This window comes from Primulina eburnea, chromosome 2 (genome assembly GCF_022965805.1).
Source record: "Primulina eburnea isolate SZY01 chromosome 2, ASM2296580v1, whole genome shotgun sequence".
NCBI lineage: Eukaryota > Viridiplantae > Streptophyta > Magnoliopsida > Lamiales > Gesneriaceae > Primulina > Primulina eburnea.
This window is the reverse complement of record NC_133102.1, coordinates 45130597-45142908: the sequence shown is the minus strand read 5'-3', so window position 1 is coordinate 45142908 and position 12312 is coordinate 45130597. Positions and strand designations below refer to the sequence as shown.

Sequence of the window (12312 nt, the reverse complement as noted above, 5' to 3'; positions counted from 1 at the left end):
ATTATGTGTGGTGTGTTTTTAAGAAGAGTGATAAAATCATGTCAAATTATTTCTGACCAAATTACCCTTCAATCTATTATTTTAATTTATTTCCCATTAATTTGTACTTCTCCCCAAACCTAGCTGCGTGTTCGTGAAAAAGAAGAGCCGTTATTTCTGACCAAATTACCCGTCAGGAGAATACTGAATGATGCCAAAAAGTTTCACGACAAGGACATGGAAATAGGAGGGAACACAGTTGCGAAACGCAAGAGTGTTTGAGTGTTTGTTTGGGGAATGAATGGCGAATCTCTCAAGCCTCGTGCATGAGCTTCGAGAACGTATCGCCGCATCATCTTCGGCTACTTCCACTACCCAGAACGATGACGTTTTGGAGTCCAGATTCCGGGCTGTTCTACCCAATCTCCTCCAAGCTTACGTCGTCCCTTCCGCTTCTGGTCCGTGTATGCCTGTATTTGATTCTTTGCTTGTCCTGTTGTTTTTTTCAACTGATTAAATTTGCTGCAGCGAAAGAGAGAGAGGTGATTGCAGTGCTTAAACTCCTGGCGCACACTGCCAAGAACTTTCCCGGAGTTTTCTACCACGGAAAGGCCAGCGCTGTGCTTCCTGTTGTTGGGAAAATGATGGTAGCAGACCCACTTGCAATATATTAATTCACAATAAGGGGTATTGTTGTCATTAAACTTTAGGAGTGGAGAAGGATAATTATTTTCTTCATTTCATGGATTTATTGTCCACCTCAAACAGTAAAATAGTTTAACAAATAGTCAATGTCAAATTAAAAAAAAAAAACCAAACAACAGATTAATAAATAATCCATCCTTAATCAGACTTACCAAACTGGGCCTAAATGTATTCTATTAATATTGAATAGATAGTCATTAAAGAAGTGTTCGAGTTGGTGAAGTACGTGAGTATTTGACCAGTAGTTAGATTTTTTATATAAAATGAACGTTAAGAAAACAATTTCATTCATGAATATTGATGAATAATTCAGTTTGTGGCTTGCGTTAATCACATGCATTGTGATTAATAATTTCTGGGAATAAAAACGTGTAATTCTTGCGTATAAAATTGTTTTTTTTTTACATTTAAAAAAACAATTTCATTTTCATCTTTAATTGCGGCCCCTAGTGGAGAAATATCACCACTTTTCTCTTTTTCATGTTCTCATACATATATTCTACGTGCTAACTAGGATTTATCATAACCAAATCAATTGCAAAAGCTGGAATTTTCGCCTTATGCAGTATGGTTTTTTTTAAAAACTTTATTTTCATATGAATTTAATTACAATCGACGAAAAATTCGAGATTTTATACTCAAGAAATAATCATATATATAATATATGTTTCGTAGTATTTGAATGAATAACTGAGGAATGTTTAGCTTGAAATGAAACTGATCATTTATATAGGATTATACATTTACTTGGCAATGAAAGAACCTTCAGACAAACACGAACCTCAGAATTTATAATTATATTCCCCCACCCGTTTGGTCAAAAACAAAAAAAATGTTACATAAATAATCATCTATTCAAGTATCCCGGGAAAAAGAAAAAAGAAAAACAGAAGCAGAGTAAAACAAATACAGAGCAGAGCTTCTGCATCAATATAGAATACAATTTGCACATTGCTGGCAATAAACGGCGTAATGTTTCTTCATTTCCTTGATCATGTCGATACCGACCCTGATGGAGCCAGCTTTTGCTCAAGTAGCTTTGCCAAGGCACTGTCGATCTGTGAAAATACCTCATGTTTAGGGAGACTTCCATCTACCTGCAACCGAGGGAAAAGCAAAATCATTGGCCCAAACTTTAAGGGCTCCCTGTGGGCACTCTAGATATTTCGTTCAAATATTGCTCCAGTCTCATATTCCATATACTCTAGTGAATGAATCGAGTCTTTGTAAAAAATAAGAACATGATACCCTATTTCAGTCACGTGACACATGATTTTCATCATTTTATGTTTTTTCCTTGTTATTCGAGATATGGGATTAGAATACGTGCATTTCAATTGGAAGAAATTGCATGATTAAGGTATACTGCATACCCTCAAGGTTACATCTCCATATATTGAAAGCACATCTTCCACATTTGTGTTGTGAGTGACCAAACGCAGTTTGACCTGGAAAGAAAAGAGCATAAATATACACACTGATATGCACGCTACTACTGCTTCAAAGAAACTGATGGATGAGTAAAAACAACCAAACAAGGATAGAGACTAAAAATTGAAGAATGCCTTTTCTTCAGTGTCGTCGAATCGTTGCGTAAGTCTTGCAGCAATTTCTTCGGTTTCCGGAGGAGAATATTTTAGATGGTATATTTTTCCTGTAACAGGATCTAGTCTGCGCCCAACAACTCTCTCCACAAGGATGTCTTCAGGGACCTGTCAACACAGCATTGCAAAGGTACAGACAAATAAAAAAGGGTATCACTTCATAACCACCAAAGCCACCACTAACCACTTTCAGAGAGGTAAAAAAGCACGACACGTTATAACTCAAATTTTCACATTTTATCGATAGAGCATAATCGTTAAATGGAAAGAGCAAAAGCAAAACCTCACTTCAAGAAGAATGAAGATATCCGGATCAAACCCAAAACCCTTGAGAGCATTCGCCTGAGATGCACTCCTTGGATATCCATCCAGTAGCCAACCTTTCTCCTGAGAATCTTGCTGTGATAAACGGTTCTTGACCATCTGTGAGAAACAGTGATGGAGGCATTGTTTATAGAACCAAGATGATGCTATTTCTTGTACAGTTTTTACTCGACAATTTTTAATTATCTGAGTAATATTTAAAAAGACAATCGATAGTTAAGAATACATAAATCTACCTACCATCACAACGATTTCATTAGGTACGAGCTGCCCTTTCTCCATGTATTCCTTTGCTAGCTTCCCGTTTTTCGAACCTGCAGCGATTTCAGCCCTTAAAAGATCTCCAGCCGCTACATGCACCAAATCATACTGCAAGGAGAACAATGAACAAGTGCAACAAGATACTTTAGAAGATCTGCTAGTACGGATGAAACACAGACCAAGCAGGAAATAAGACGAACATGCGCAACAGGATTCTTCATAAATTGTGTTAGTACGAATGAAACACAAGCTAACAAGGGAACGTCATCATGATAGAAATAATTGAATGTTAAAAATTCCAAATACATATCAATTAATCTATGCTCTTTAAACCAATCAATCTACTAAGCACCAACAACAAAACTGACTATTAGTTAGAGGGAACCCCAAAATAATTAAAGCCTTGAAAGTATTAGAAAGCCACATGACAAATGGGGTAAAAACTTAAACTAATCCAAAACCCGTATTAAATCAATGAATAAGCATAACAGAATAGCCACAGGAAAAGGGGAAAAAATTGTGCCAACTTTCGATTCACTGCTAACAATCATGTTCAAATGCTATTACACAGTTTAAATGCCAATTAAAAAAAATAGAACATAGGAAAAACACCTTTTCAGTAATAAGCTCGCATTGTGTTCCTTTACCGGAAGCTGGAGCTCCTGATATCATCACCCTCAAAGGCTCCCCTTTTTCTCCTGATGCAACAACCTGTTGAGTAAATTAATCCACCAAAACATTACCACAACTACTTATTTCAAATATAAAATAAAATTAGGAAAACAAATAAGTTTACCAGCATACATGGGGCAGCTTTTGACTTTCTGAAACGGGTTCGGGAAAATCTTTGGTTAAGTTGGACAGATAAACAGGGAATCCAAGATTTAGACGATGGTGATCCTGAAGTGTTAAAAATCTGATTACGAGAGGAAGTTGAGGGCTTGTTTCGATTGCAGGATGGTGATGTTGCGGCTGTGAAGTTGACAGAATAAGAACTACACAAAGCCATTTTTGGCTGTTGATCTTCGTCTCTAGCAGTCACCACTGCTTCTTGAAATAAATTTGATCGTTATTCACAGTGCTTTTAACAACAATGAATCAAAGAAAATGAGTTAGGTCTAGTTTGATGGTGCGAGTTTATGAGATCTAAGGACCAAGTATAAGATTATATTAAGCTGTGGAGAGCAGCACACATAGAACAAATTTATTTTAGAGACCTTTTTTTTTGTGCTGGACAAACACAACTATAGAATAAAGTTTTGGCCTTTTCTGTTTCCTCACCAATTTCAAGAGTTTGTTTTCAATTGAGAGAATTCATTTCAATTACTCCAATATCATCTATTTGTGTCAATTCTTATTGTCACGACAAATTTATCGAAATTTGGGGCTGCTTTAAGCTACATTATTCATCGAGGGAATTGAAATATGGAATGGATCTTAGTGATAAGGAAATTGGAGGAGAGCTGCAAGAATTCTGGGTTGATAAGGAAATTGTTAATGTTGGCTATTTGTCGCAATTGTATGCTGTGATTGGATTTCTGGAATTTATCTGTTCTGAGAGAAGTATACTAGCAAATTTGCAATTCCCGTGTTTGTGTCCTAGGACAATTTAGATTGCCAGATTTTCTGCGATAACGAATAAATGGCAACAAATATCTGCACTGATAATTTAATGTAGGTAACTTGAGAATCTAGTCCTGATTATTGACAATCCAGTCAAATATTGATAATTTCCCTTCTTCTAGTAAGCTAAAGATGGTTACTCGTGTGATTCTTACTTTTTGTTATCACGATGAGTTCTTTTGGCATGGTGGTGGTTTTCACTCCCTCTTCTTTACTTCTCAACTTAAGATTTCGATGTGGTTGCCATTAAATTTGTACTCGCTACATATTTGTGCGCAGCTCCTGTTGCAATTTTCAATCATTGAACTTGGGATGCATTGTCAATAGAAACCGGAAAAAGTCCTCAGATATTATATAAATATAGGCTGATCTAGGACAAAAAAAAAGAAACATTCTCTAAATGGACCTCTCAAAGGTTTTTGCTAAGAAGTAAACCGGAGTGGCACCATGCTTTCTGTACATAATTATTACTAGTTCCAGTATGCGTGTGTTCAAACACCTAAAGCTTCTAATTTGCCTATCACACCCACACACACACACACATATATGAGAAAACAGAGTTATCGAATGAGGCTCGGACACGCATAAATAGGTCATCATAAATGAAAGGTCGAATACCATCGATAATCAGCATCGAGAAACGATTTTAATCTTCATCGCCTCACAAGAACTCACCCAAAAACAAAATTAACGGTAGTAAAATAATCAGCAAAACACACCCTCTGGACTCAAGAATATGAAAAGGAATCACATACCAACGGGGGAATTTATTTATACCTGAGAGATCCAAGAAGAAGAAGTGGGTTTATTTCTGCTGCCTGACAGAGCGATGGCATCGCTGAAGTTGAAATTGTAAGAACGCTTTGACTGAAATAGTTAAAGGTGTTAGGTTGAAGATACTGGGCTGTTGTTGGGAGATGGGCCTCTCTCAAGATTCGGCCCATCGAATATAACTTACAACACTATTTTGGTCGTGAAATGAGATGAAAAAATTTATAATATATGGAAAAACTTGTGTGAGATGGTTTCACGGGTCGTATTTGTGAGACGAATTTCTTATTTGGGTCACCCATGAAAAAATATTACTTTTTATACTAAGAATATTACTTTTTATTGTGAATATGGGTAGGGTTGACCCGTCTCACAGATTATGATCTGTGAAACTGTCTCACATGAGACCCACTCATAACAGAAATATAAATTGAAATATATGAATAATAAAATGATTTTAACTCCGATCATTTTAAAAATTTCAGACAAACATTAAACAAAACCTGGAATAAGGAAAATTAGAAAAAGGGTGATATTTTGAATGTAGTATGCATAATATGTTGCTTCTCTAATTTCCTTGCCTGGTTTTAACACAATTTCATATAATCCAAAATTTCTGGAACAAATTTTTTTTTTTTAAAGTAAAGAAAGGATTGTTTCATCCTGCCAGCCGGCCCGGATCACTCATGTCTCTATGTACAAAAAAAAAAAAAAAAAAAAAAAAAAATTGACTCGAAAAAGTCCGAGCTGTTAAATCGATCTTTGCGGACACTGCCAGCAGGGATAGGATCGAGTGAGTTAACCAGAAGGAGAAACATGCTCCTCCAAATTATTAATAGTCAATTAGTCATAATTACTGCCGTCCTATATGTGTTGCTAAAAAGATATTCCTATATTCTTCTTTAAATTAACAATTGACTTTCTCCTCCGTGTGCAAAACGTGTGTATATGATTTTTTGAACAGTTTCGTTTATTGTTTGAACAGGTTTGTTTATTGTTTTTTTTTTTGCACATGATTTTTGTAGATATTTTTTTTGAATGAAATATTTTGATATTTTCTAAAATAGTTATTTCAAATATTTCAAACTTAATAATCTTAAAGTTGTACTTGTAAATTATAAGAAACGTGTTTCAGTTGTTAGCATTTCTTCTTCTTAGTACAAACAGGTTTGAGGTAGTTGCTTGTACAGTTAATCAACACATAAACATTAAATAAACAACTTCTGAAAATGGGAGAATTTTCCTCCCGCCAAACTATTTCTTCTTCATTTTCAACATGGTATCCAGTGGCGGAGCCAGAAACTCGATTCTACCCGGGTTAGAATTTTAAACTCTAAAATCCATTAAAATTTTAAATTAATCTATCCGGGCTATTATCATATTTATCCAAAATTATAAAAAATTACATATAATTTTTTTTAAATTTTTTTGGACCACCTGGGCTTTAGCTCTCCCTCCGCCCCTGATGGTATCAGAGCTAGGTTTAGCAGGAGCTAAAATTTGTGACACTCCAATGGATCAAAATATTAAGCTCACTTCGAAGGAATTGATGACAGTACAGGGAAAGATGCTATCAATGATCCATTATTGGACGATGCTGGGTAGTATAGAAGGTTGATTGGTGGACTTATATATCTCACTGTTACAAGGCCCGATATATGCTACGCTGTTCAAACGTTAAGCCAATTTATGAATAATCCAAAGTTTCACACTTGGATGCAGCCTTGAGAGTGCTACGATATCTAAAGTTTTCGCCTGGTAAGTGGATTTTGTTATCTGCCCAAAGTTCTTTGTCTCTATCAGCTTATTGTGATTCCGATTGGGCAACTTGTCCCATGACAAGAAGATCAATCACTGGTTATTGTATTAAGCTTGGAAGTTCGCTGCTATCATGGAAAACCAAGAAGCAAGCAACGATTTCGAGGTCTTCAGCTGAAGTAGAATACAGGGCAATGGCAAACACAACGTGTGAGATAATATGGATAGTTGGGATCCTAAAGGACATGAGAATGCAGTTAACACTCCCAGTAATGGTCTATTGTGACAGCACGGCTGCGTTACACATTGCGGCCAATTCGATGTATCACGAAAGAACAAAACATATCGAAATTGATTGTCATTTGATACGAGAAAAGATTTGTGACAAGTTGATCAAAACATCTCATGTTTCCATAGGAGAACAACGACTTACTAACCAAAGCACTAGGAAAAAAGGCCAACATCAATACCTAACGTCCAAGCTTGGAATGCTAGATTTATTCCAAGCTTGAGGGAGAGTCTTAAAGTTGTACTTGTAAATTATAAGAAATGTGTTTCAGTTGTTAGCATTTCTTCTTCTTAGTATAAATAGGTTGGTAGTTGCTTGTACAGTTACTCAACACATAAACATTCAATAAACAACTTCTGAAAATAGGAGAATTTCCTCCCGCCAAATTAAACTATTTCTTCTTCATTTTCAACAAATAATACTATTAATTTATTATTTAAATACACAAATATCTTTATATATACAAATGAAAAAGGACTTATTTTTCATTGATCACATTTTTTTAGAAAAATATTCTGACTACGTGTTCAGAATAATATTGCAATTATTATTGGTTAGTAATCCAACTCTACTTGTTTGCTAGCGTCTGAGCAATCTTTGACTATCTCATCTAATTAATGCCAACTTGAAAAGGTCAACAAATGGGGATATCATGCAAACTAATTTATTTTAATACAAATGAGGTGTGTGTGTGTATATATATATGGTTATATATGTAACCAATTACATGCAGAATTAAGTAAATTGGATTATTTTTATATGTAACTACTATAATTTAATTCGATCAACATGATAGATTATAAAATATATACTTATACATAAAATATTTAATCATAAAGTGTGTAAAAGTTTAGGTTCAGCAATAATCGAGCTCGAACCGAATATAGATTATGACCCCGTTTGCATTTTAGGTGGATAGCAATTTAAGCCATTTTTTGTTCTCTTATTATATAAAAATGTGGCTCAGTACTCTTCTTCTTCTTCTTCTTCTTTTTTCTTTCTTTTTTTCTTTTTTGTAATTGTTTTCACCTTTCTTTAAATTAATAAGCCAAGTATCATATGTTATCAGAAGTGTTGAAATACAAAAATAATGAACGTAAACCGAATTTTAGGTTTTCCAGCAGGTTAAGTAGACATTAAAATAAGGACATGAAAAAGAAAGAAGAAAGTTTGCATCTTTCTCCATTAGGGTGCCATTGATTAAAGATGAAAATCAATGTGTTTTTTAATGTCAACGTTTCTTCTTCTTTTTTCTTTTGGTTGCTTTTGCCATAAGACCCCATCACACCTTTTTGGTCCAACAAATTATCCATCGACACGAGCCAAAAAATAAAATATTGATTGATTATTGTTTTTCTTATATTTTTTTAATTCAAAATTCATTTTTTAAAAATGTCAAAATTGAGTATATGTATCTGTACATTCAAAAGATGAGCACAATCATTAGACAATATATCAAAATTATATACATACGAAGATTTGAGCTACGTATATGTAACGGTTGGTGTCAAATACTACTTTATCATTAATCTCCAGAATTTGTCAAATTTGATATACACAACCCTAAAGCATTAAAGCAGAGCTAGCCCCACTTTTGCTATTCTAAATTTCTAGTTCACACCATTCATCTCCTGTATAAATTGACACCGGCCATTTCTAAATTTAATTTCCTCAAGACATTCAGAAGAAAAATGTCTAAATCCGCATCCTTCTTCATTGCTGTTCTCCTTTTCTGCTTCGGTCTATCATCCTCTAGTCGTCCAACTCCGCTGATCCATGATGCCAAAGCCAAACACGAGGTTCGTTTGCAACAATTATATTTATATTTATATGAATTTTTTGCACATTAATGCCTGATGATGATCGTCAAATTAATTAAATTCACAGTAGTTGGGTTCTAAATATTGTATATTTCTTGTAAAAATTACAAGGTTTTTATTTTAACTTTGCTCTAATATTTGGAAATTTAGGTTGAAAGAGAGGGAGTCCGAGTTGAAGAAAATTGCCGAGGAATGGGTGAAGATGAATGTTTAATGAGAAGAACCCTAGCTGCTCATCTCGACTACATATATACTCAGAAACATAAACCTTAATTAGGATATATAGTTGCCAAGAATATATACACACACACACACACACACACACACACACAGAGGTGGGGTTATGATCATGATGAAATATTACTGTGTTCGTAGTTGTAAGAAAGTATATATATAAACTTAGTTTGAAGGAACCCAAATTTATTTGTTATGCTTGCTTTGATCTTATGTTAATTAGATCAAGTTTTATTTGATTACATATCGCATTTCGTACCACACAATTTCACTGCATATTGGCTGTGCATGGAGAATTCAAGAATATTTGACAACTGAACATTATATTTTATAGGTGTATAAAGTTCACAAAACATATCTATTTTCGAGAACTTCAGGTGTAAAACCTTGATTTCTAAGCTATAATAACTTCAAATGAGGTAAAAATATCGGATCGGACCTAATACCGGAAAACTCTTATATCTTTCACACTATAAGATTAAAATATTGACATGACATCGATTATTCGAATTGAGTGACGAGCTAGTTTGAGAGAATTTTATTTCATCAAGAAAATATAAGCTAGAGAACACTTTGAAAATGCTCAAACAAAGAATCGTGCACGGAGAAGTGTAATGAAGAACTTCAGAGATTTAAATTCAGAATGAGTCTCCCATGTCGAGACTGAATTATTTAGTTGACTGTCTGAGTTTTAAGATGGTCCACACGTTACTGTGGGAGAGAGTGATATGTAGAGATAATGTTTTGACTTTGCTGCTCCTTAAACTTTTGTTTTTATTTCATTATACGACTGATTCACACATACGTTTATATTTATTTGGAAAATATATTCTTCCGATTCCTTAAATCTCCTAAAAACAAAATAGTGGTCATGCTTTTAGGTAGTAATCATTCTAGTTAATTCGAAAGGAATCTTTATCTATTGTGATTTTTGTTTTTATACTATCAAATTCAATTTTAGTCTTTTTTTTTTTAAAGATTATGGTCATTGATGATCGATGTGTTTTTATACGTTTTCATACATTGATGATTGATGTGTTCCCTTATGCAGTATACCTTATTAGTATTTTCTATATAAAAATATAGCGATAAAATATAGAGTAAGTCTCTTGTGAGATGATCTCACAAATCTTTATCTGTGATACGAGTCAATTGTACCGATATTCACGATAAAAAGTAATAATATTAGCATAAAAATAATATTTTTTCATGGATGACCCACCGTGAGATCGTCTCTTACAAGTTTTTGCCTAAAATATATATGACTAAGATGACATGTAACACAAAAATTGTGAAACACCATCAAACAAAATATTACAATTTTTCTTGATTTGAAATATTAGGGGAAAAAATCTCGAAAGTAGATAAAATATTATTCTTCCAAAAAAAAAGTAGATAACAATTAGAAAATTGAATTTGGTATGGGCCATAAGTTGTGAAACTATTTCTCAAATGGGCTCAGGCCCAATATGGATCCCTCACCCAGAATTCAAGATCTAGATGTAATCCTAAGATACGAAGAGGAAACAACAAACCAAGAAACACAACACCTCTCTCTTTTTATTATTTTTGTTAATCAAAGAATTATAATATGTTTGGTCGGAGGAGATTTCTGTCGCTGCCACTGGTCGTCGGCGCTGTCGTGTAAGACTTTTTCTCCTCTTTCGTTTTCTTGTTTTCGGGTACTGCTTTTTCCTGCGATGTGTGTGGAGAGAAACCGGGAGCTTGTTTGATTGTTCCTCGACCATCCCTTTGCTTTTAATGGTATTTGTTGCCCAACAATATCTCGTGAAAGTTCAATGATTTGGGTTGAGTCTATTTTGCTTTGGATTTTTAGTGATTGCATTATTGGGTAACCTAAATCGGGAAATGAAATTTTGGGTCTGACGGTGGAAATAGCCGTCCACTCGTGATTTCGATCATTAAGTACTTTTGATACAATGGCGTGTATTGATGTCCCATAAATTCTGCTTACACATGTTCTTGGATGTTATGTTCTATTCAATATATATTATGGCGCCTTTTGAGTTCGTTCCGAAAACCAAGATTTGGAGTTTTTGGATACTAATTAGATAGAGCTATTTTCTTCCATGGAGTGCAAAATTTTAATGTTATCTTTTATGGTGGATGGAGTTTACTATGTTTGAAACGGTTGGTTTGAATGGGATGGATGAATTTTGCAAGGATACTATGACAGCATTGCTTGGTTTGATGGGATGGATGAATTTTCGCAGGGTCGGAGTTGTGTCAGGGAAAGCCATGTTCGGGCCTCCTCTGGATGAATACTGGAAGAAGAAGCTTCAAGAAGAAGCTGCCGTCAAGCAGCACGAGGCTAAGGTGTCGGAATGAATTTGTAGCTCGTTGAGAGATTATTACACCTTTCTTGGTGTGGAACTGCCATTTCTTCTGGAGCTTATAATGTTGTAGATGTTGAAAGAGAATCTCGAGGATGTGATCTGGGCAGATTTTATGGGTGACCGACTCTTTCTCGCTTCACCATCTCACAATGTTAAAATATGTATGATGAATTGAGTGGTGGAATTATGGTGCAAATATAGACTCGTTTCATGTTCGATTAGGAAAAGTGATTTGTAAATTGTTCGAGGCATGAGTTTCACTGGACAGACATCTGTATGTATCAAAGAGAAGAAATAAAGAACCATCATGGAATCATTGTCTTCATCAGTTGAAAGATACACATATTCCACAAACTTGAATGAACATGGACACAGATTGTTTATATTCTACATTTCTGTCGGAGATGTTTTTACTTGCCAATTCCAAATTTTCGCAAGAATATCCATATGTTGTTATCATTCAAGGCACCTCTGTTTCATGTAGCTTGGCAAGGAAATTTTGAATCATGGGTACAGGACCCTTTACATGTAAGACCTATTGCTCATGCAATTTGGGATCCTCATTTTGGCTTAAATTCCTCAACGGG

At 34.6% G+C, this 12312-nt stretch overlaps 1 protein-coding gene and 1 non-coding gene across 3 annotated transcripts; both read right to left on the bottom strand.

Annotated features, from left to right (window-relative positions):
* Nucleotides 1-1509: 1509 nt before the first annotated feature.
* LOC140823614 (adenylate kinase, chloroplastic-like) lies at nucleotides 1510-5352 on the bottom strand. 2 transcript variants are annotated; one of them, XM_073185049.1, is made up of 8 exons: nucleotides 5274-5352; nucleotides 3670-3954; nucleotides 3486-3584; nucleotides 2853-2981; nucleotides 2577-2711; nucleotides 2250-2396; nucleotides 2058-2132; nucleotides 1510-1781 (listed from the first exon to the last, which is right to left on the bottom strand). In XM_073185049.1, the coding sequence occupies exons 2-8, from the start codon at nucleotides 3880-3882 to the stop codon at nucleotides 1677-1679; spliced, it is 903 nt and encodes a 300-aa protein (XP_073041150.1). In that variant the 5' UTR covers nucleotides 3883-3954; nucleotides 5274-5352; the 3' UTR covers nucleotides 1510-1676. The 2 variants fall into 2 exon arrangements, with proteins under 2 accessions (XP_073041150.1, XP_073041151.1); XM_073185050.1 differs by lacking the exon at nucleotides 5274-5352 and adding an exon at nucleotides 4652-5242.
* On the bottom strand, nucleotides 5066-5158 carry LOC140824936 (small nucleolar RNA snoR126). The gene has a single exon (XR_012116549.1). It is a non-coding gene; the product is annotated as a small nucleolar RNA snoR126 (small nucleolar RNA).
* Nucleotides 5353-12312: the final 6960 nt, after the last annotated feature.